The sequence below is a fragment of the Phodopus roborovskii genome, unplaced genomic scaffold, assembly GCF_943737965.1.
Source record: "Phodopus roborovskii unplaced genomic scaffold, PHOROB, whole genome shotgun sequence".
NCBI lineage: Eukaryota > Metazoa > Chordata > Mammalia > Rodentia > Cricetidae > Phodopus > Phodopus roborovskii.
In genome coordinates this window covers 932,683-956,952 of record NW_026125543.1, presented here as the reverse complement: position 1 = coordinate 956,952, position 24,270 = coordinate 932,683, and the positions used below count along the sequence as shown (strand labels likewise).

At 39.2% G+C, this 24,270-nt stretch overlaps 2 protein-coding genes across 11 annotated transcripts in view; one reads left to right on the top strand and one right to left on the bottom strand.

The window, feature by feature from the left end:
• Positions 1-1,382: 1,382 nt before the first annotated feature.
• On the top strand, positions 1,383-8,052 carry Exosc8 (exosome component 8). The gene is made up of 11 exons (XM_051176957.1): positions 1,383-1,444; positions 2,129-2,165; positions 2,306-2,369; positions 2,755-2,828; positions 3,789-3,834; positions 4,493-4,598; positions 4,686-4,731; positions 5,554-5,650; positions 6,836-6,956; positions 7,433-7,539; positions 7,834-8,052. The coding sequence occupies exons 1-11, from the start codon at positions 1,428-1,430 to the stop codon at positions 7,947-7,949; spliced, it is 831 nt and encodes a 276-aa protein (XP_051032914.1). The 5' UTR covers positions 1,383-1,427; the 3' UTR covers positions 7,950-8,052.
• Supt20h (SPT20 homolog, SAGA complex component) overlaps positions 7,963-24,270 on the bottom strand; it is a 33,336-nt gene continuing 17,028 nt past the window's right edge. For 4 of the 10 annotated variants that reach the window (XM_051176940.1, XM_051176942.1, XM_051176945.1 and 1 more), the window contains exons 15-26: positions 24,054-24,080; positions 23,576-23,608; positions 22,565-22,673; positions 22,071-22,173; positions 21,628-21,783; positions 19,666-19,972; positions 18,953-19,113; positions 15,912-15,967; positions 13,695-13,814; positions 10,669-10,774; positions 9,072-9,190; positions 7,963-8,409 (exon numbers count right to left, since the gene is read on the bottom strand). In XM_051176940.1, coding sequence (XP_051032897.1) covers positions 8,272-8,409; positions 9,072-9,190; positions 10,669-10,774; positions 13,695-13,814; positions 15,912-15,967; positions 18,953-19,113; positions 19,666-19,972; positions 21,628-21,783; positions 22,071-22,173; positions 22,565-22,673; positions 23,576-23,608; positions 24,054-24,080 — 1,435 coding nt within the window. In that variant the 3' untranslated portion in view covers positions 7,963-8,271. Of the gene's footprint in view, positions 8,410-9,071; positions 9,191-10,668; positions 10,775-13,694; positions 13,815-15,911; positions 15,968-18,952; positions 19,114-19,665; positions 19,973-21,627; positions 21,784-22,070; positions 22,174-22,564; positions 22,674-23,575; positions 23,609-24,053; positions 24,081-24,270 lie in introns of those variants that run through there. The other 6 variants (XM_051176943.1, XM_051176944.1, XM_051176947.1 and 3 more) reach the window with 4 other exon arrangements.

Genomic DNA, 24,270 nt, shown 5'->3' with positions numbered 1-24,270 from the left:
GTGTGAAACTACTGGTTGCCTTCTAACCTTATAAGACAGCACAAAACATTCCAATACATAAATCTAGTCCCATGACAGAGACATTCAGGTCAAATCCAGCTTGATTTTTTTTTAAGACCTATGTCTTGAAAAAAAAAAAAAAAAGAAAGAAAGAAAATGAGTTAGCTAGCCCAGCATACCCCTTCACACAGGCAGATTTGCCTGTCATCTACCAAGACCCTTTGGGATGCCACTCAGCCCATTTCCACCCAGAATGTCTCTTGTTCTCATATAGGACTTCTCTAGAAAATTTCAGCCCTTCTAGAACTTTCCTCTCTTCCCAATTACAGCTGCCAACCATGTACTCTTCTCATTGAGTGCAAATACTGTAGGACTTTTCTTCCCAAAGAACCCATCAGAGGGTAACTGTGGTTGCACAGGTCTTTAATCCCAGCACTCAGGATGCAGAGGCAGGCAGATCTCTGTGAGTTTCAGGCCAGCCTGCTCTACAGAGTGAGTTCTAGGACAGGTTCTAAACCAAACAGAAATCCTGTCTCTAAGGAGAAAACAAGTACCCATTAGTGAATGAAGTCAATTAGAAATTGCAGTTTCTGTTCCTTATAAGAAGGCAGGACAACAGACAGCTGTTTGCTAGGTGAGTCCCAGCTTCTGGATAGTTTCCTTCTGAACTTTGCCATTGAGGAAGAATTTTCTTTTTCATGTTGATGACATGGCAGCATTTTTTAAAAGAGTTATAAATGCAGCAACAGGAACCTACAGATAGATGTGGAAAGTGGGTTACATGGATTTCGTATAATATTTGTTGTGCTAAAACATCATTTGCACAGTGGAGACCAGCTTCACTCAGATCTCTGCCAGCTGCAGTACCAGCTAAGTCATCCTGCATATCCACCCTTGCCTATTAGTCCTGCACCCACAGGAGTGGCCTTGCTGGCCAAAGGCCACACCCAGCCAGGGCAAGAACAGGTTAGACCCGCACCACCCTGGCGAGGCTCCACAGAGGACTGCGCGGATCCCTCAGTGCAACACACTGGACACCTGCGAACTCGTGGCGCTACCAACCTCACACACATGCCACGCAGCCATCTAAGGATGCCTGGAGACATGGACTGTTTTAGGGTCTCCCTAATTCCGCGCGCACACACGTGCACGGGCGCACAGGCACCTTGGGGGCAGGCAGTGGGACCCAGGGGGCTGGCGTCATCGGCGGTTGTGACAGTACCGACCCGGCCCTCCCTAACAGGCCTGGCTCTAACCAGGTGCTCGTGGGTCTCTCGGGCGAGCGGGACCTGGTGTTCATGCCCGGTCCCCAGGAACACAGCGGCCTCCACGGAAGGAGAGGCTTCCCTAAACAGGACTCCTGCAGGCGCCTGCAGAGGGAAGGGCGCAGGCGCGGCGGGCTGCGCAGGCGCGGCGCGGGCGGGAAGATGGCGGCCGGATTCAAGTGAGTTGCTGCGCGTGCACCGAAGGCGCGGTTGTGGCGGTGGGCGGCGGACCCCGAGTTCTTGTGGGGCGGCGGGAGGGCTCTGCCCGCGGGAGTTGCTGAGAGACAGTGCAGCTAGAACGACCCGACCTCTTAACCGAGCGCCACCCCGCTCTTCACGGTAAAACCGGAGTGCCGCCTTGGGAAGGGACCTGACCCCTTCGGCGGCGCTCTGATGAAGTTCCCCGCTGCTCACGCATGTAAATCGCGGACTCGTGTGTCTGCAAGTGCAATCACGTGTACCTGCTCTGATTTTTGTCTGCGTGGAGTTGATGAAGCCACACCTACCTCCCGTACCTGTAAAAACACACTCCTCGTGGTCACTAAAGTTGCAGGTACTGCTAATGTGGCTTACTGCATGACGTCAGAGGTTGAGTTCCCTCTTTCAGGACTAGAGTGACACGACTGACACCCAGTTAATCCTCTTCTAAGTGTGTCAAGGGCCTTGGACTCTATTCCTCCTGACAAAGCACAGTTAAGTTCACCTATGAGAACTAGTTGCTACTGTGAGACCTATTTATAAATATGGTTAATACCTGAGCACGTGGAGACTGATGCCTCAACAACACACTCTTAAGTTCTGGGTTTAGACTCTAGGATGCATTGACTTAACACTTTTTTTTTTTTTTTTTAAACATGTTTTAGAACTGTGGAACCACTGGAGTATTACAGGAGATTTCTGGTGAGTATTTGTGTGCTACGGCTTTAATAAAAATATGCTTCAAGACAGTTTTTCAATTAGTTTAAATTAATGGGGCTTAGTGTGTTTTCCCCGTGCATAAGTGAAATACATATGTAACCTATTTCCTTTAAAACATTTAGAAAGAAAACTGCCGTCCTGATGGAAGAGAACTTGGTGAATTCAGAACCACAACTGTCAACATAGGTGAAAATACATTTCAGCTGGTAGGATACCAGCTCGCCCCCTCTATCCCATGTGCCACTCATTTTTTTCAGCCAGTTATACTGTGCCTAAGGCATTTGATGGTGTTAAGAGATTTTTAATCATTACACCAGATTCACAGCTTTTCTAAATCTGATAGCTCAAATTGGGGGTCAGAAGAAATTAAGATATTAAGTTGTATTGCCACTTTCAAGTTACTAATCTGAACCTGTCAACAGTTCCAGAGGCAACTGGAAGGGTTTAGCCAGACAACCATACAAACCAAAGCATTTAAATTGCTTTGTAGGAAACTTTGTGGTTTATTTTTTTTTACTTTGCTTTTTTTTTTTTTAAAGATTTTGAAGACATGCCATGTTTACCTTTCCAGGTTCAATCAGTACCGCTGACGGTTCTGCTCTAGTGAAACTGGGGAACACCACAGTCATTTGTGGAATTAAAGCAGTAAGTTCACTGTATGTCTGTTGATGGCAGAGCTCCAAATTAGCTTCGTGCTTATGAGGTTGTAATTAACATGGGGTCACAATTTAGAATTGTAATCCCCGCCCCCTGCAGCTGAATCTCAGCACCTCATACTTTTAAGATTTTTGGCAATATCATTTTTGAAAGTAGACTACTAACTACTGTGACACCTTTTAGCCATCAGTAGTTTTTACTTGTTAGTCACAAAGGACAGTAGCTATTGCTGGCCACCTGCAGTTGGAGCACCTTATTAGGCACTTTTCAGAATTACCAGTCTCCAGCCCTGCTCAGCCCATGAAGCTCAGTCTGTTGACAAAGCTTGTGCTTTCTGACTTTACTCTGAGGGACTCTCCTCCTTTAGGACTATGGTCAAGCTGAAGTGATAACTATTGGGACACCTACTCCTTGCCAGGTTTCTCCTGCCAGGCACTATCTCATTGGGCTTTGGGAAAAGCCCCTAGGAGTAGGCAGGTACTGGTCATCTGTCTCTGTGACAGCAGAGAGACTTCTGAGGTCAGATAATGTGCCCCAAGTCTCTGAGCCTAGGAAGTGTGGGTCTGCAGCTGAGCTGGGCTAGTTACTGCTAGTTACACACTTCTGACCACTACTAGTCTAAGTCTAGCCACAGTGTGCTAGTATCAAACTCAGACTTTTGGCTCGTGAACAAATGCACAGAGGTAGGGCAGAGGACCACTGGTCCTCATCATCTTGATGAACAGAAATCTGATTGCACTGTCCTTCTTTAACTCCCCTGTGAACTGCTGGGAAGGGCAGTGCCTGTATCCTTAGGGTCCTGCCATGATCCCTAAGCACTGTAGATGCTAAACACGGGGTAACTGGCTGAAGTGGTCTTTGGCACAGCCTCTGTAACTCATTGCTAGAATGTCTTGATAGTCTTTGAGTGGCTTGTTTTCCACTGGAATACATTTCTTTGCTTTGTAGGAATTTGCAGCACCACCACTGGATGCCCCTGATAGAGGATATGTTGGTGAGTTAAATATTCTTGTAATTCAACAAATACTTGAGTAAGTTTAAAGCTAACTATTGTAGGGAAGTGCTGATAATTGCGGTAGTGATTCCCCATGTTCAGAAATAGATTAATACTCCCCTCATCTCAAAGCTTTGTGCTTATTAGATTGTAACAGAGGCAAGGAACACATGAACTTAATTTTGCCAACCTCTTATGGGTCTGTTTACACATTGAGTTGTACACATTCCTTATCCAAGGGGTAGTAGATACAGGCTGTCATTGCAGCCTGAAATCTGTCTGTACTCAGTTTAGACTGGGCAATATTTTTGGTCTTGGAATATCTTTTTAAGGTAGAAACCAATTTAAAACGTTAATAGTTGGGTGTGAGCACAAGATTGTCCAACTAGAGACAGGTATTGGAGAAAGAAAAATAAACAGAAAAACTATAAAGAACTATGTATGATTGAAGTATAAGAAACTTTCTAAGCTGTGTGGGAAAACTTTAGACAAGCTTAAATTTCTTTTTCTCTCAGCCAGGCACTCACAGAAATAGTAATTCTAACACAGCCAAGCTTTCTACCCAAAGCTATCACCTGTGCTGTGGAGCAGTCCCTGTACTAGGAACTTCAGCTGGCAGGGAGTGAAGTTTAGTTCATAGCTGTAGTGTTTCTTTCAGTCCCTAACGTGGATCTACCACCGCTGTGTTCATCGAGGTTTCGGACTGGACCTCCTGGAGAAGAGGCCCAAGTAACCAGCCAGTTCATTGCAGATGTCCTTGAAAAGTAAGACTGTTATGATGAAATTTTACCACCATGAGTTATCAAATGTTTTGCCTTCACATTCATTATGTTCTTTATCATTAAATCAAGCTCACAGATAATTAAGAAAGAGGACTTATGCATTTCTCCAGGCAAGGTAAGAACAGAGCTCTTATGAACTCTGAAGTGGCTGTGTGGTCTACTGTGGTAGTGGGGATGAATCAAATGAACCCTGAGATTTGAGAGTTTAGAAAGGATTCTGTAATGGTTCCTTTTATTCCTTAATTGTTTAAATAAATCATTGCTTCATAAATCCTTTCCAACTGGGTTTTTTCAGTTTGATGAACGAGGCTAACACTGTATCCTGGCTGGTTTTTACCTGCTGGTTCTTCCTAGTCTCCAAAATGCTGGGAGTACAGTCTTGTGCCAACATGTCCAGCTAACTAAACTTTCAAGCTAAGGTTACAGACACACACACTCACATGCACACTTCAAACCAAGGTTACCCCCGCCCCCAACACACACACACACACACACACACACACACACACACACCTTTCCTCTTAAAAAAAATAAAAAGGCTGTTTACATTGAACCCATATGGTATCTTCCTACAATGGCTTCCTTTGCTAATTTATAGTGCTAATTATAATTAGCACGTAAAACTGTACGTTGTACATCATGTGAGTACAGATTACAGCTGGGCCTTTCATTTGCTAACCTAACAGTAAGAACACTTCCTCTTTGCACCTGTATCTGTTTAGGAAAATGGACAATTTCTTGCTTGTTGGTTTGCTAGTCAAAGCCCAGCTTGCCTAAGCTGACCACTTTCACTTATACTGTATAAAGGTTAGGGAAAAAAATGTTAGGCTTTCAAGTCTATCTTAACTTGTCTATCAGTGGTCCTGTAATTCTTAGGCCTAAGGCAACAGAAATAATCTGTTACCAGGTCTAACTTCTTTTGTGTGAACTATTTTAGCTTGCTTGGGTTCTATACTGTGACCTTATTTGCCTCGACTATGATGGAAATATTTTGGATGCCTGCACGTTTGCTCTGTTAGCAGCTTTAAAGAATGGTAAGCAGTCTTAATAAAAAAACATTTTTTCCTGCTAATATGATCAGAGTCCAGTTGGTCAAAACCTTTTACAGGGTTTTCTTGAGATTTAGTTATCATTCATATTTTTATTTTGTAAGACAGTATCCCATAGTCCAGGCTGGCCTTGAATTCCTGATCCTACCTCAGCTTCCCAGATGCTGGTACCTCCTAAGTTAGTCAACTTTGCATGGGTTTTCTAAAAATGGACGTCCTAGTTTTATGTTCTGTAGCCTTTTAGAATCTCTGACTGTCTCCACCTGTAGTCATTAGGGCAGCAGCCCTTCCCAGAATTCACTTACTTAGATAGGGCATTCTCACTATAGTCCAAATGGCTTGTGCAGAGACCATAAATATCTCCTGATGGTGATGTTTCCTGGATAACTTGGTATTGTCTTGGAATATCACTTTTGCACATTCCAGGTCATTCTACATTGCTAAATGGACAATAAAACTAAGCCAGGCATGGTTGTCCATGCATGTAACCTTAGCTCCCAGGAAGTGAAGAGGATGGCAGGCAGATTGAGGCCAATTCAGACTTCAAAACAGTATCTTCTCTATATAAAATATCCAACTAACTTAGAGTGGTACTGGTGTAGTCCTAGTTAATCATCAGTCCAGCCTGCTTGCTTCTTCTGTAGTAAAATGGTACTGAAGAGTAGCACTTACTACTTTGGGAGGGCAGATGAGCAAATGAGTGTTATAAAATAGGTACTCCCAACTGGGCATTGGTGGTGCTGTTGGTGTGGGTGCTGTCAGTAGTGCTGGTGGCAGCACATGTACTTAGGAGGATGTTTGAGTTTGAGGCTAGCCTGGTTACATAGTGAGTTCTAGGATTGACAGGGCTACACAGAGGAACCCTGTCTGGAGGTGAGGTGGAGATGGGGGGTTAAAAAACCAACAGTTTGGCTGGAAAACAATATGTACTGAGAAGCGGTCTTTACCATATTTACCTCAGTTGTTTGAGATACTTACAAACAAAACTATACTGATACCAGGTGAGTAGCACACAACTCAATCCCAAAGTGAGTCCCAAGCTAGATGGGCTATATAGTGAGATCCTGCCAAATAACTGTTCTGGATAAGCTAACTTGGGAAAAGTTATGAAAGGACTAAAGTGAGGCTATATACTATATCCACCTTACATGTTTACTTGCCTTTTTCTAGTACAGTTGCCTGAAGTTACTATAAATGAAGAAACTGCTTTAGCAGAAGTTAATTCAAAGAAGAAAAGTTATTTGAATGTTAGAAAAAACCCAGTTGCAACTTCCTTTGCAGTGTTTGATGAGTAAGTTAACCAAAAGTACCATTCTAAGATAATAGACTGTAATTTAGCTGTCTTTACAAGAAATAAGGGAGCTTCTGTCTGCATTGCATTCTAATATACAGGACCAATTCTGTGTTCACCTTTCTTGCCCCTATGTTTCTTTATGTTCTTTTTCCTGGATGGTGATGGGGAATGTATGGGGCCTGTTCATACTAAGCAAGTGGTCCATTGCTGAGCTATGCTCCAAACTACTTAACTACGATATAATCTTCTGAAACTGTCTTCAGTATTTGCTGCAGAACCCAAGCTGAAGAGCAAGGAGTTTATAAGTATTGGGCTGCAGGGTACTGCCACTCTGGCTTCTTCCAGTCCTGGATTAGCTCTTCCATAGGCTGAAATCAAAGCAGGTCTTTTTAGTACTGTTTGAAATCAGTCTCTTCCTAGAATTGAAACCCTTTCCCTCCTCCCTTTAACATTTTTCCCCCCCACAAATGTAGCACTTTGCTGATCGTTGATCCTACTGGAGAGGAGGAACACCTGTCAACAGGAACCTTAACGATAGTAATGGATGAGGAAGGCAAGCTGTGTTGTCTTCACAAGCCAGGTATGTTCTTCCCACTGCAGTTTTAAAGGCTGGTGGGGAGTAGTTGTCAAGTGGAGTGTGGGATGCTTGACTGTTTAGCTGATGGGAGTTTATGGGCTTCTTTGCATTTCAGTATTGTGTATCATTCCTAAACTCAGGACTTATCTGTTTTCTGCAGTCTTCTAAAATTAACCTGTAGGATCTTGAAATCACACCATGTGATTTAGATGATGTCTGATTTAAAAATAAACATTTGATACGATCATCAATTTTCACAAAGTAATGGAAACACTGAACATTGGCACAATTTTTCAGGAGGGAGTGGACTTACTGGATCTAAACTTCAGGACTGCATGAGTCGAGCAGTTTCGAGACACAAAGAAGTGAACAAGTTGTTAGATGAAGTCATTCAGAGTATGAAACACAAATGAACAGCCACCACCATTGCAAAACAGCTGTAAAAATTGTATTTGTTGCACTGTGCACAGGCTTTTTGTACTAAATAAATACCAAACTACATTCTTTTGGAAGATATTTCTAGTAGTTCTTCGGTTATTTCTGTAGATGGTTATGTACAGGAAAACATTTAACCATGTCTCCATGTAAGCATCATAGGGTTGTCCTTTTGTATAAAGTATGCACATCTATCAATGTAAAATACTGACATCTTGGGGGGAAATGAAGTAGAAATGCAGTTCTTTTCATTCACTGGTCTTGTGTTTAAAAAAAAAAAAAGAAAGAAAGAAAAATTGCTCAGAATTTTGGAGTGGTTGGCATGCCTCTCTTCACTTTACTCTTTGATTGGCTGCCTGTATGTCGGTGACGATGTAGCTGGGCTGTTTGTGCGGCGGCTGCTGCCATAGCCATCTGATGTTGCAAGAATCTCAACTGCTGTAAAAGGAAGAAAAAAAAGGAGATGACATTATGTTAAATGCACAGGTATGGCAAGGTGCTTCCCCAGGAGTGATGAAAGCAAGAGCATGAGGTAACAAAGGGTACTTCCCCAAACCCGGATAGTGCAGGGGCCTGCTGAGGGCTTTAAATACAATTCTTGAAAATGATGTAATTATCAGTTACTTAGCCCCGGCAGTCCATAATGCAGTAATGCAGCAACTTCAGTTACCATTTTGCTGTATGATGATCATTCACAGCAAAACGAGTCAATCATAGTATGCTAACACCCTTTCCTAAAATAATAGGTAACATTTTTCTAAACATGTATTGACATTTACTAACAGGAACACTCCCACAGTACAGAATCATAAAGTTAATAAATGGTACTTAAAACTAGTTCAAAATACAATGCAAATTAAAAGAGGTGTGTGGAATGTGTCACCAAGGCCTTAAAAGAGATTTTAAAGCATGCATTGTTACAAAATACACTCAGTGCTCTAAGCTTACTTGTATTTAAAATATCAGACTCCTAAATCAAACCTAAGTTACTGACCAATTGCTTTAGCCTTAACAGACAGGAAAGCAGCCCTACTGCAAGACAGTGCACAGTACTTTTGGAACTCAGGGTCTTAATTAATCAAGTGAAGCTGCTGGATTACTTGAATCTGCTGCTGCTGCTGCTGTTGTTGCTGCTGCTGCAAGGCAGAGGAGAGCTGGAGTCTCTGTTGAAGAAGGCTTTGGTCAGGTCTGTTCTCGGCAGAGTTAAGCTGAGACAACACTACATGAGAAGGGGAAAGCAGGCCAGTTAAAAGTTTGAAGGCAACCGGGGTTAGAAAACACAACATAGAAAATGAGAAAAATAGACGTTACCTGAAGTATCAAATCATACATATTTCAGAATAAATTTAATCTACTAATTAAGGGTATCACTGATTCCAGAACATTCTGGCCATACAGAGAGAAGGGAGTACCCAGACTAAGACTAAGGTACTGTATTCCTTCCCTCTCTCCTTTTTTTTATTTCTTTTGAGAGTGTCTCATCCTAGGCTAGCCCCCAGAACTCACTATGTATTAGAGGTTAACCCTGAACTCCTGATTCTCTTTTCTCCACCTGTAGAATACTTAGGTTATAGGTTTATACCATTGTATCCAGTGTTCTGTAGTACTGAAGCACTCCAGCACCTCAGCTGCATGCATCCTGCCTCCATGGCAACCTCTTTTACATCTCCATGGAACTTGATACTGTTGGACCATGGTCTGGAAGCCACCCTTATATGATGTAAAAGCAGTACGTTCTTTTAAAATCCAACATTCAGTGAGCCCGCAGATGTGAACTAAGACTTGCAGCTGATGGGCCATCCCAGTCATTCCACATTCTCAATAAAGTGCAGGTAAAACAGCGGACTTGCAGACTTGGCCTAAGTGACTGCAATTTGCCTGAAGCCAGACAAATGCTCATCATCTGTCTACCATTCTTTTCACAAATTTACTATGCCTATTTAGAAAAACTATAACTTGTTTGGTAACAGTACATTAGTTACAAAGCTGCATTTGGACTAATTCTAAACTACACCTCTATGTTAAGAATTACTCAGTAGATTACTCCTACTGAGTAAGGGACATCTAATTTTGAAAACTGGTGGTTAAAGAAATCTAAAGGTACACTCAGCACACAGATAATTCACTGAATCCTCAAGTTCCATTATAGCTTTGTTAATTTTTTAATACAATCCTATCGTGTGACTTACTGAAATGTGAAGTCAGAATTCAATACAGGATTACCTTTTGTTTACTACTTCCTACTGAGAGTGGGAGCATTCAAGTATCATTTATTTTTATAAACAAGTAAATCACAGAAGTTTTGCTAATTATGAAGATTTAACTTATACAAGTACAAACTGAGAAAAAAACTATGTAATCTAGGGAAAGAGGTCTCGTGTAATTAAGACAACAGAACTAAACACTTGCAGTGCAAACACTGAAAACTGCTTTCTATAAACTCAGATGAATATGTAAAAGATGACCAGTTAGCCACTGTAAATGGAACATTATGTGTGTGTGTGTGTGTGTATGTGTGAGAGTCAAAGCTTTCACAATCAGCTATAATTTTAAAAAGAAAAACTATTGGCCAACTGTTTGTTAACTTAATAGTTCACATATTAAATACTTCAGTTTTTTATCATTACTGCTTGCAAGGAAGAAAGGGGAAATAATTTAAACAGTAAGATCTTAATAGGAAGTCAGGATGATACCTACCAGCTGCCTGTGATGGTGTAAAGCCTCCTACTCCAGTAAGATTAATAACAGCAGCTTGCTGAGCAGTTAAGGCCTGTTCTTGAGCAGTTAAACCTTGTTCAGAACCCTGAATTAAAAAAAAAAAAAAAAAAAAATAGCAAGTGACTTATACAAAAAGGGCAAAGCAATTTGAGTCAGTGAACAGACAGCTTTTCTTTGATGTATGAGGAAGAAAAAACAGTAGCTTAGGTTTCATATAACAAGAACGGAACCCAGTCCTTGGAATGAACAACAACAACAAAAAACCCTAAAGTAAAAACCTCATATCACCTCCAGAATAGTCCAATTGTAAAACAAAAAACTCAAAAATGCAATGCATTGGATATAATTTCTTTCCTAAAATGAACCACAAAGACTGTAAATATCATGACTAGAATGAGATATTTACCAACAAGCTAGAGTAATGACTAAAAATCATGATTAAAAAAATAACAGTGAAATAATAGGAAAAGGCAAACCATCTTAGTATTAAAGGAAGCAAAAATTAGAGATATACGGGCCACTTAATAATTATAGAGGTAAATTATGTCATAATGATCTTAAGTGTCTACACCTAAAGATACAGCTTCAAACATAACCTTCAAAGCTGTCTGTGGTGGTCCAAGCTTGTAATCTACTACTTAGAAGGAGGACACAGGAAAATTAATGTTAATAATAAATGAGAATATATTATGAAATTAAAATAGAGGCATAATGTATCGAAAGTTGTGGAAAGCAGCGTAAGCAGAGCTGAGAAGGAAATGAGTGGATTACTCAACTCAATAATCTGGAAAGCATTGTGCCTGTCAGGCTCATGTTGCAATGGAAGATTTTGAAGCTACCCTGGGCTACAGAGTAAGGGCCTCTTGCAAAACAAAGCACACTAAAGATAATAGGTCTTTAGACAACTTAAAAGGATAAAGGCCACTCTACAGGGTCTTAGACAAAATAAGTAAGATTAGAAGAGCTAAAATAATTTGTGCTGGAGTGATGGTTCAATGATTAACAGCATTAGGTGCTATTCTGCAGGATCCAGGCTTGGTCCCCAGCACCCACATGGTAACTCACAACCAATTGTAACTCTAGTTCCAGGGGTTCTGACATGCTCTTCTGGCCTCCACATGCACATGGTGCACAGGCATACATACAAAAATAATAAAATTTTAACAAGACACTTGTCATCTCTCAAGATCATAAAGTCAAAGAGAGAAACCATTCTGATAAACTATATAAGACAAGTAAAATTGCAGAACTCTTAAGAGGAAAATATAGGAGAAAAGTTTCACCAGTTTGATTTGCCAATCATTTCTTCAATATGAACCCAAAAGTATAGTGGAAGAAAGTAAACATGTATAGCACAGAATATATCAAAACTGCATAGGCCATGACCACAGTGAGAAGACAACCCAAAGCAGAAAGAGTTGCTGGGGATTTCTCAGATTTTTATGAAGAATGTATATACAATGTCTTCAACTCAACAATGCAGAAATAAACAATCTCGTTAATAAATAAGCCAGGGATTTGAATAGATTTCTTTTTCTTCAAATATACAGAAACAATGATGTGTAGAAAAGTTCCAGTCAGTGAGACTCTCAACTCATTCTTGTTTGGATGGCTGCTACTCAAAACAAAACTGGCTTAAACAGGAAGTGCAGTGGGTAGACTGCAGGAGGCTGAGTTTGATCTCAACCACAAGAAACAGAAAAACAAATAAACCAAAAGACCCAAGAGCAGAAGTTAGCAAGCCATCAGTAAGGACTTGGACAGACTGACTTGTCCACACTGTTGGTGGGAATGTAAGACAACAGCACTACAGTACAAACAGTGTGGTGTCTCAGGAAAGTAAGAGAACTCCTTCCTGTAAGACCCAACAAGTTCTTGACACATATCCAAATGAAACCTATCTGCTGTGACAGTAAGAAACAGAAAAGGACACATGGACCATGATAATATCTCCCTACATGAGGCTCTCAGGATGGTTAAGATCAAAAACCCAGCACAATGGTGGCTGCTAGTGGACTAAGAAAGTTATCAGCTGTCTATAAAGATTCAATTTTGCATGGTGTGTGAATTTGTGCAACAGTGTGAATGCACTCAATACTACTAAAATGTAAACTTAAACGGCACAGTTCACACCTGTTATCCCAGCACTTGAGTGCTAGGGCAGAATGAATGCCAAGTTCCCAGCCAGGCTGGAGTAAGCCTGCCTCAAAAACAGCAACAACAAAAGGCTCCAACAGTAAACTTCCTGTGAAGGTACTTTTCACCAAGGTTGACCACAGAACAGTGGAAGGACAGTACCAACTCCTACCAGTCCTCTGGACTCATGTGCACCATCACCCACATACAGACAAAGAAAATAAAATTTGGTTTTAAAAAGTGAAAGAAAACTAGACATCTTATCAGTGAAGCAAAACCCTTAATGTGCTAATAATATATAATATAGAAAAGGTTTCCAACATGTCCACTGAAGACTGAAGGAGAGACATGCAAGAGGGCTGATGGGGTAGTTTCCAGCATCAGCTGAGACATTCAAGGTGGGATCCAGGAATAAGTATGCTTAGTTTCCCAAATGATTCTACAGAATAGCCAAAGTTCAGGAGCACTCATCCCTTCCTCTTCAGACTTCAATTTATTTAATTACATCCTGATCCCAGTGTGCAATATCTGCTCCTGTCTGTGTTCCCACTGCCCAACACTTCAGGACATCAACACAGACAGATTCATTGCAATAGCAACAAACTTATACAAACACAAGATGATAGGCTAGTCAGTAAAGACATAGTGAGGTAGCGTCACCTGCCACTGCCATTCACTATCTGGCTGTGTGACACATGGCAAGATGGAGACCTCCATCTTGATTAGAATGATTGGCATCTACTGGTGTCGATAAAGAGAAAAAAACACAGGAACTATTTCTTTCAACAAAACAGTAGAAATGTATGAAAAACACATCCTAAGTTCAATGGCCAAAATGCACATACACAAGAAGGCTAAAAATCCCATACCTGCTCCTCTGGCTGCTGGGGACTTGAAGCTGTAGGCTGTTGAGGTTGTTGTACAAACTGAGGGAGCTGTGGCTGCTGTTGTTGCTGCTCAGTGTTAAAAATGAGTGAACCACCAGGAAGCTATTCAGAATTAAAACAAAAATTAGCCGTTGTTTACATGTGAAAGATTTACATTTCCTTACAAATATTCATGGATAATTAGCTAGGAGTCAAGCACTCTTCTAGGCTCTGAAGAAAGAGATGAAGACAGAACAAGAGGACTAGATACACTGGAGGTGGAACCCAGCCGCTGCTGGGCCAGCTTCTAGCACCTCCATACACACACACAAGTACACAAAACAAGCTGCCTGCACTTAGGCAGGCTGTACCCAGATGTTATTTTTAAGTTCAACTTCTTTTTGGTTCCATTCAAATATTATTTTCAAATATAAATTTCCTGCTTCAAGTTAATAATTATCTATACAAATTTACAGTTTTAAACATTTATCACTTCCTATGCCATCAGCACAAAAGATTGTTGCATACACTAAGAATTCAAACAAACTGGGCATTGTGACACACTGTAGTGACTATATATCTATGATCTGGTAGGCTGAGACAAGAGAAGGCAGAGTTCAAAGACAATCTGAGCTTCACAAGATGTCCTTCTCAAAAATCAAAAAGTTGTGATTCAGAAATGTGTATAAGACAACCTATCAGCCAAATTTGTTCTAGTTCTTTAGCAATAATCCTAAAAAATTACCATTTTAATACAAAAAGGTGAGGAATTATAGAGCTGATAAGAAGTGCCTTTACTGTGGAGACTTTAAGTTGCTCTTATTCTGACCCAAATTAAAAAGGCAATCATCTGCTTAAGAAAACTAAACTAACTAAATCTGACATAGTCCAGGCTCAGCATTTCTTTTTCACTAGTAGACAAGGTGGCTTTGTCCTCATTCTTTTTTATCTATCATAAAAGACTTCTCAAGACATATGTTAATATCAAGGAAAAGTAATTCTATTAAAACAATATGATCTCTAGCTGTGCCCACGTTACTAGTGCACAGCTCTGCAACTGGTTTGCAAATACTGACAGCATATTTATACCATATCCAGAAACAGATTAGCTTGTTATCAGTTATGACTACATACGAGGTTGGCTGATCTGTCAGGATTGCTATTTCCCAATAATCCACAGCTCTGCATTATCTATCATCAGATCTTTATCTTCAAGTCTACCGTTAAGTTCTCTGTAGACAGCTATCTATTTTCCAAATTATTAGCTTAATATATGACTGTTAAAGGATCTTGAGGAGGAAGAATAACCAAGTTGAAAGTAACAGTAGAAAAACACAAAAGAAATATCAAATATCTAATAGTATTTAGAGTCTACATTTTAAATAGTCACACATACACACTGAAAGCAGAGGGGACACTGTGGAGCAAGAATGGGGACCAGTGTGGAAGGAGTAAGGAAAAGGTCACATGTTGTAGTGAAGCTCATTATTTTATATGCTAACTACAAGAATTACACATGGAGAAGGAGAAGTGGGACCCGGGGGTGGGGAGGGGGTGTAACGGAATAAGTAACTAGGAACAGACAGACAAAAGTAAAGGAGTTAGCATGGGACCCAGAGTGCTCTAGTCTAGTCCTTTTCTCCTTTCTCATGCATTGCTAGGTCTTCAACCTTAGGCCTTGCCCATGTAAAGCAGGTGCTCTAACAATCAGGCTCCATTTTCTATCTCTTAGAGTACAGTGACATCATAATGAAAAAAGGTAAGGTCTCATCATTAGGTATATATCAGACTCAACAAACATTTATAGAATCAGTAGTTATCTACCATTGATTTAAGAAAGCATAATCTTCCTTGGGGGGAAAAATGCACCCCAAATTTTGAAACCCCCAAGCACAAAAACCCATGGTAAACTAACAAGCACATGCATGTCTGCAAGTGTTCTACTGCCTCGATTGCAGGCTAGTGCTTTTCTAGGACCACCACATTGAGGCAGCTAGCTCTTGATTAGACAGGGAATAAAACCAATGAAAGCTACTTCTATAGAACACCCAATCATTTTTTCTTTATACTTAACTACAAAAAGGTAGCAATACAAATACCCTTAGAAGATTCCAGATAGACCTTAAATCTTCATATGCTGACATGTATAAATATACACTGTTTAAAATATATATATATATTATATATAAATTTTAGTCAAAAGCATTGTTTCATGTTTACCTGGAGTAGATTTAAAGGCCTGACACTTGAAGTATTTTTTAATCCAAATGGGATATCTGTTAATAAAAAGTCATGGTTATAATAGAACTGTAAGTATTACAAATAGAAATTTATACTTCAACATATGAAAATACATCATTGTCCTGTCTCCAAATGATTGACTTACACGTAATATTAAACCCTTTAACAACCAAAGAACCAGCCAGGCATTGGTGCCACACTCCTTTAATCCCAGCACTTGGGAGGCTGAAGCAGGCAGATCTCTGTGAGTTCAAGGCCAGCCTAGTCTACATAGCTAGTTCCAGGACAGACTCCAAAGCAGTACAGAAAAACCCTGTCTCAAAAAAACCCAAAACAAACAAACAAAAAAAAAAAACAAAACAAAACAAAAAAAAACAAAGAACCATTTTATTTTTTATCAATATTGAAATTTTATTCAAAGATGTAGAATACTAGATATACTACATAAAAACTATATTCTACATTTCAAAGACTTCCTCACTTGACTTACTGTTAAAGAAAATCATCTAGCATTACCTATACATTATAAAGGTAACAAACTACCCTTGTACAAGCACATTTTCACTGCCACCTGTTTACATTTCTCAGTTACATATAATAAATACTAAATTTTACATTCTAAATACCAATCACCAAATGGTTAAAAGAACACTGACTTTTGTAAAGATAAATCCAAAGTTAGGATATAATGATGGCCTACTAACTCCAAATTTAAAGAAAAACAAAGCACTAGCAGGATGGCTCACTGTTTACATAAAAGCACTTGCCACCAAGCTTAACCCCAGGACCCACATGGTGAAAGATAGAACAGATGCCTGCAAGTTGTCCTTTGACTCTAAACTTGAGCCCTGGTGTGCTCACACATACATACATATTGTATGTATGTTCTATGTGTGTGTGTGTGTGTGTGTGTGTGTGTTTCCAAAATATGTGCAAATTAACTAGCATTGTGGTGCACAGCTTTCAACCCAGCACTCAGGAGGAAGAGGTGGAGGACCTCTGTGAGTTCAAGGACTGCCTGATCTACACAGTGAGTTCCAAAACAGCCAGAGTTACATAGTGAGACCCTGTCTCTAAAGATAGTCCCCCCTCAAATAAAAGTATGTGCAACTTTTGTCCACATCAATCTGAATACAAATTAAAAATTATCTAGTCTAGCTATAGTGGTTTGTGCCTGTAATCCCAGTATTTGGGAGGAATAAGTGGGAAGATCTTAAAAATATTAACAAAAACCTATGTAGTCCTCCATCAGATGTTATTTACAGAAAGAGATGTAGAAAACTGGTATGTTTTGAGAAAGTCTCAGATGTGTCCCATTCAGGAAATATTCCCTGAGGAGAAATGGCCTGAGCTGTAACTGGTATGTAAATGTTTATCAGTGCCTGGCATCCACTTAGTGTCTGTCTGTGGTAGAGCATACAAAGAAGCATGGTCCCTGTATACAGTTTTCTAGCTTATGAAAGATGCTGGAAGACTTCCTCTTTTTCCTAAAGACCAGAAAAAGTCAGAATGCAGATGACACTAAGACTGGGGAAATTAAGTAAGTGGCTCTAAGGACAGCACTGGAACAATGTAAACCTAGTATCCTAGGAGTTCCTTACACATAAATCTAAATTATCTCAAATTCAGGATGTGACTTTAATATCCATGGCTCCTTCTCATAAAAGTAAGCACAACTAGAATTAGAAAGTAATAACATATTTACATTATACTTTCTTGGCTTCTTCTTCCATAACCAAGAAAATTTTTGTTTGGTTAATTTTTGAGCTGCCTACCCGCTCCCACCACTGGTAAGAAAAGGAACTGTTTCCAGGCAATACAGCACATTCATCACACTTGTTCCCACTGCTTTGGGTCACATGGTAATTAACTATGCAAGACCTGCTACTACTATTACAAAGGATGACAACCTGAATGTTCCTAATGGCACAGGTATAATGTATTTTTTTCTCCTATGAAACAAATTACTACTACCTCCATTTTATTTCTGGGGAAATGTTATAAAAAAGCAACTTCCCAAGATTACACGAATAAGAATCTAGGCTTTTAGCTGCCATGCTGAAAGCAGTGGAACATATATTTTTAATATTTTCTCTGGACCATTACCACTGACAAGAGTAAGGTTACTAAAACTAATTTCACTATTATGCAAAGCAGAAGACATAATGTGCACAGACTTACAGATTTAACAGGTTCTGCCCAGATGTTTTCTAAATGGATAATTCTGATATCAGAACTAAAAAAGACTTTTCAAGGATCTGAGAAATAAAACTATGGAAAACAGCACTTAATGCTTTTAATAATGTCCTTAAAATAACAGTTTTTAAGGGTGGGTATGGAGACACACAGTAATCCCAGCTCTGGGAGGTGGAAGCAGGAAGATCAGTAGAAGGCCACCCTCAGCACATACCAAGCAGAAGGCCAGTTATTGAGAACCTGCGATTGTGGAATATTAGTTTAAGATGTGTTACATTTGTTTACGCCATGGAATATTTGTGTAATGATTCAAAGATGTATTGCATTCTTTTATGTTGTAGTTGTTTAACACCATGAAGCTGTCTAAAACACCTAATTGGTCTAATAAAGAGCTGAATGGCCAATAGCAAGGGAGGAGAAAAAGGATAGGCAGGGCTGTCAAGTACAGAGAATAGGAGGAAAAACATGAACAAGAGAATAGCAGACCAAGAAGAGGAGAATATCAGGAGCCAGCCACCCAGTTACTCAGCAAGTCATGGAGTAAGTAAAGAAAGGTATACAGAAACAGGGAAAGATAAAAGCCCAGAGACAAGAGATAAGATAATTTAAGAAAAGCTGGCTTGAAATAAGCCAAGCTAAGGCTGGGCATTTACAAATAAGAATAAGACTTTGTGGGAACTTATTTGGAAACTGTGTGGCAGGACCTCCAAAGACCGAAGAGTAAAAAAACCAACAACACCCTGACTTTAAAAAAAAAAAAAAAAATTAAAACAAACAAAACCCCCAAGATCAATGAAAGACTTTCATGTGTACTTTATTCTAACCTGATTGAGAAGTCACCTGCATCGCACTGGGCAGTGCATTTGTTAAGAGACCCCCTGATGGAAGAAGGCCGCCGCCACACACGCTTTTTCCTGGAGGAGTTACGGTACCAGTGTCACAACCCAGCATGGAGTTTGAGCCACTCTTCAGAGCCTGGGCTCCGCTGCAGGGTAAGGGACAGAGCACACTATGAAAGCAAATACAGCTCACAATTCTTCAGATTAAAAAACGATAAAACAAGTTTTATCTTAAAAATTAATTCCTAGGTTAGGTGAGATGGCTCAGCAGGCACTTGCCACCGAGCCTGAAGAAACAACACAGATGGTGGTAGAAAAACCACCAAACCCTGCAAGTCATCCTGTGACCTCTATATGTGCATTGTGGCACAAACACCCCCACCCCCAAATAAATGTAATTTTTTTTTTTTTTAATTCTCAATGTCTAGGCCGAGTTCCATTTTAGTGCTTAAGTATGACTGGCTTAGGTAATGAGCATATTTTTAGATATTTCAGAGTGAGGAGAAGCAAAGCACTGCCCAAGTGGTAAAATCTGGGCAACTGTGAGATACATCTCTGTACAGGTAATAGATTTGTTACTAAAATTATATCATTCACATGAAGCAGCTCCTAATTATATCAAAGTAGCATCTTTCTGTGTAATGTGCAATTTGTTCTTAATCTCACAAATAAAACTGTCTTTAACACTGTCAACTTACCCAGCAGAGCTCACTACACTGATGGCGTTAAGCCCAGCAGAGTCTGCCATGACCGGGGAGACCGTGCTTCCTGTTGTTATAGATGTTACCAAGGTAGAAAGAGGAATGCTTGTCACAGGCATTGCCTGGCTCAGAGCCCTTTGCTGCTGAGCAAATTGAGTGAACAAAGTGGGCTGAGGGGTGAAGCCTGAATCTTGGGGAGATGGGGTGGCTGAAGGGGTACTAGGAGTTGAGTTCTGAGCATCAGGAGGGTGTGGGGCCGATGAAGGGGTTGGTGTAGGAGTAGATGGCTTAGGAGTTCCAGATCCTGCTCATTGAGAAAAATAAAAATTGCTAGTTTGTTATAAATGGCCGATCCTTTTAAAATAAGGTTAATGGAATCTTACTTAGCACTGACAAATTTGTTCCAATTTTTTTAAAGCAGTGAACTGCAAGTGTTAACTCTCTACAAGATCCACGAGTGTTCTACACTCAATTACAATTAAGGATGCAGTATATCACCTAAAATCCCACTCCAGATGCTATCACAGTAACAGTGGAAATACACTTACACTCTACCACAACACCCACTGAAAAGTTAGTCTCCTACATGCTGTCTTTTGCCTATAAAGTTGAAAGTGAATTTAAATTAATTTTTGTTATTTATTATTTCAATAATACAAGACTTCTTTTAAAAAATACTGCTCTTATTTAGTTTAACGTATCTGAGATAAACTGAACATTTTTAGTAAGCTACACAAGGTTATCAGTTATATTTGGCACCGAGATATACATGTTTAATTCATAACATACCGAATTTACTCTGACAAAGAAATTTACAAAGAGTAAAGCAAGTACTTTATAGATAATACTGCATCTTTAACAGTAACTGTGTACTTCTGTTTAAATGGAGAATGTATAGAAAATCTGTTGTGAATGAAGTATGCACAGTTTATCAACTTTAAAAAATAAAAACAAAAAAATGAAACCAAAAAAAGTAAAGCAAAAGCTCTTGAGGTGTTTCCTTTTTAGCTTTCATGTCCTGCAGAAAGAAAGGAGAGAGATGTGAATGTCCAGAGGCTGTCACTCCACCCTGACTTAACACAACTGTGTGCAGCAGATCACTACAATCCACACCCACAACATGAGAAGTATGAATAAGACTTTGAGAAAATTTATTTATTTTTCTTTGTGCAAAACAAGAAGGCAGAAAAATTACACCTTTTGAGCTATCAGGATGTAGATGTCAATACCTAGGACCATCCTAGCACTGTGCAATACGCTGCTTACAGCACACAGCACACATTAGCAACCAAGCAAACTTTAAAAAAAAAAAAAAAAAAAAAAGCTAAAAAACTGGAATTCCCCCAAATTAATACCTAATATATTTATTTGTAGAAATACACCCAAATTAAACCTAGCATTCCTATATTGCCTCTACTTGCTGTTAAAAAGGGTATCCCAAAGTGAGAATTCTATGTTCCCATGGTCATGTTTTAGTGACAGCTTACAGAAATGTAGAAGTGCATGCTTTCAAATATTACTTTTCAAGTTACTGCACATATGTAACCTTGTGACCAGCTAGTGTCATACTAAGGTAGTACCTCCAATAATTCATTCTCACATTTTCTTTTAGCATAAGCCACAGTTTATGCAGTAAGAAAAAAGATCCCTAGGGTGTACTGAAAATAATATTCTGCAATCTTATTGCTAAGTAATTTTTAAGGAAGAAAGATGTATAGGTAACAAGCCTAAAAGAAGGGTATACACTGAGTGCATACATAGATACAGAAAAGCAAATACAATTAAACATATAATACATACAGCCAACAAAACTCTACCTGAAGTTTCATGCAACTTACACATTTTGGGTACACAGTACACTCAGATTTCACCATTCACAGACTGAATAAAAAGCTTCCTTCAAACGACACTAATGCAAAACTTTGCAAAAATCTGTGCAAGACTATAAATCAAACTCACTCTGTGAAGAGCTGGCAGGTGACAGGGCGGCAGGAGAAAGCATGCTGACTTGACTAAGCTCCACAGATGATTTCCGAGAGAGACTTGGTTTAGATGATGGAGGAGGAGTTGGTGATTTAAGGAAGCTGCTGGCCTGTTGTGCTGTAAAATAGTTACCTGGAAGAATACATGTTATTTCCTAAGGCTAGAAAGATGGCTCAGAGCAGTTGCTGAGTAACCATAAAGACCAAAGTTCAGATTCCACCACTCACCCAAACCAGCTACCCCCAAGAGCAAAGGTATATACATATATACATGGGTATAAACTCATGAACACACGAACACACACACACACACAAATTACATTTAAGTTTTTTCCTATATTCATAGTTCAAAATTCTGTAAGTTATCATAGTAAAAGTAAGTAACATTTTAAGAAAAGCACAAGGTATTAAGGATAATACCTGAGGAACTATTTCCCGAGCTTGAGGGAAGTTTGATAGGTGGGGGTCGATGTTTTACTCCCTTTCCCAAAACTGAAGACTGAACAGACACAGTCTCGGGCTGCTGAGGAGTAACATTAAACACAACTGTTAAGATTAAAATGAATATCGCCATAATTCCTACATGAAAACAAGTTATAACTGCTAAGTACTTAGTATAAGAGTACTACAAAGGAACAAAGTTTCATATGACACCCACAGACTATAACATACATGAGATGATGTGAGACCCAAGGGAGAGCAGAAAGTGAAAGAAAACCTACCGCCTTTCTCTACCTACCTTTAATAGAGTAAGAGTTTGTACCTACCATTGAATACTTCTGAAACTTAACAACCAGAAAGCTGAATAATAAAAAAGTTAAAAGTAGAAGCAAAACTATAACTCCCTTGTCCTTCATATTTCTCAGGCTCCTTGAGAAACAACAAGGTACAAGGTACCAATAGTGTGAACTTACTTCTGTCTCCTCCCCTGGATTGAGGCTGGCTGAACCACTAGAGCTATGTGACATCTTCACTGGGCATTTGGCCTCGTTCTGGACCAACTCCTGGTACTGATTAACTACCCTGAAATATTAGCAAAAACAGGTAAGGATTAGCCAAATTTGTCTTAAATTTAAAAGAAAAATCAAAATGAGGCACTCTACTACTGTGTTATAAGTTTTCCCTAACTGCCCAACCACAAGTGCCGAAATTAACATAGGACCTAAAATTGAATTCTCATCAGTACATACCACAGACCTAATTTTTCACAGGAGAAAGACTAGTCAAGAGTTCAAGGCCAAACCAAGCTATATGAGAAAATACAGTTTAAAAATTGTATCTGGCCTGTGGAGCTGGATAAAGTGCTTGCCAGCCAGCCTGACAACCTGTTTACTCTCTGAACCCCCATGGTGGAAGGAGAGCCAACCTCTGCATGCTGCCCAACAAAAGTTCACACACTAAACCAACATAATAAAGAGAAGCCTATTCTAATATTTCCAATGACAAAGTAATGTTTAAATCTTTTCTACTAATGATAAATGCATATAAAGGTATATTTTAAGATCTTACTTCAAATACAGAAATTACAGGAGAAATCAGAAGTATAAGGTCACCCTCAATTACAATATAAGAGACAACAAACTTGTTCATTTGGTTTTCCTTAGACTTGGATTATAAACTCCCCCCTTAAAATCATCTTTCTCAGATGTCTAAATTTTTGTACCTAAAGAAAAATGTATTTTAAACATGGTCTTTAATTATTTTCTTAATTCTGTAAAAAACCACCCAGGGTATTAGAATATGAAAATGGACTTCAGAGATTTGACATTGATTTAACCCAAGACCTAAGAGTAAGTCATGTAATGTTCAGTTAAATGTGTAACAAAATCAACATCTGTGACTCACATACAGAACACTCTGCCCAACAAAGAAACAGATTCATACGCAATCTGATAAAAAAAAATAAAGAAGCAAATGTACTTTACCTCTCTGCATCAGTCTTTGACCCAATAATAAACCTAAAATGTTACCAAGAAAAAAAAGTATTAGGTGAGAGTGTCTTAAAACATCTTAGGTTAACATTTAAAGTCTTTCATATTTTAGTCACAGTAATATATATTATAAATTCATTTTAAATCTAGCAATATATCATTACATTCAAAAATTACACTTGAGAAATAATGCTCAAGTTTTACATTCATCATGAAATAATCAATTTGGCTGATTTTCCTTAGAAGTTTAATGTTTATTTATTATTACACAATCTGGAATACAATTACTAAGTACCACTATACACATTTACAAACATTGTTCCTTTAGTAAAATCACTGAACTACGGAAAGGCCTATGGCTTTCCATTCATTTAATTACCAACTCAAATAAAAATCTTTTCTGAGTTTTTTTTTAAAGGTTTGACATTACAACAACATATATAAAAACAAGTGAGTCTTATTTTTTAATTACCAATTTGAATGATCATCTGCAGAGGAGCTGAAATACAAAACATAAAAGACAAGCACTCAGTTAAGGCAGGCCAAACTTAAGCTTCACAGTTCTTAGGTTCTGAGCATGGACAGATGTAGAAGAGCACAGACCCTGTAGAATAATGGCAGATAGCAGCTGTCTCCTGGAAGTATTCCCATAGCAATAAAAACTAAATTTTCACAAAGCAGTAGCCACT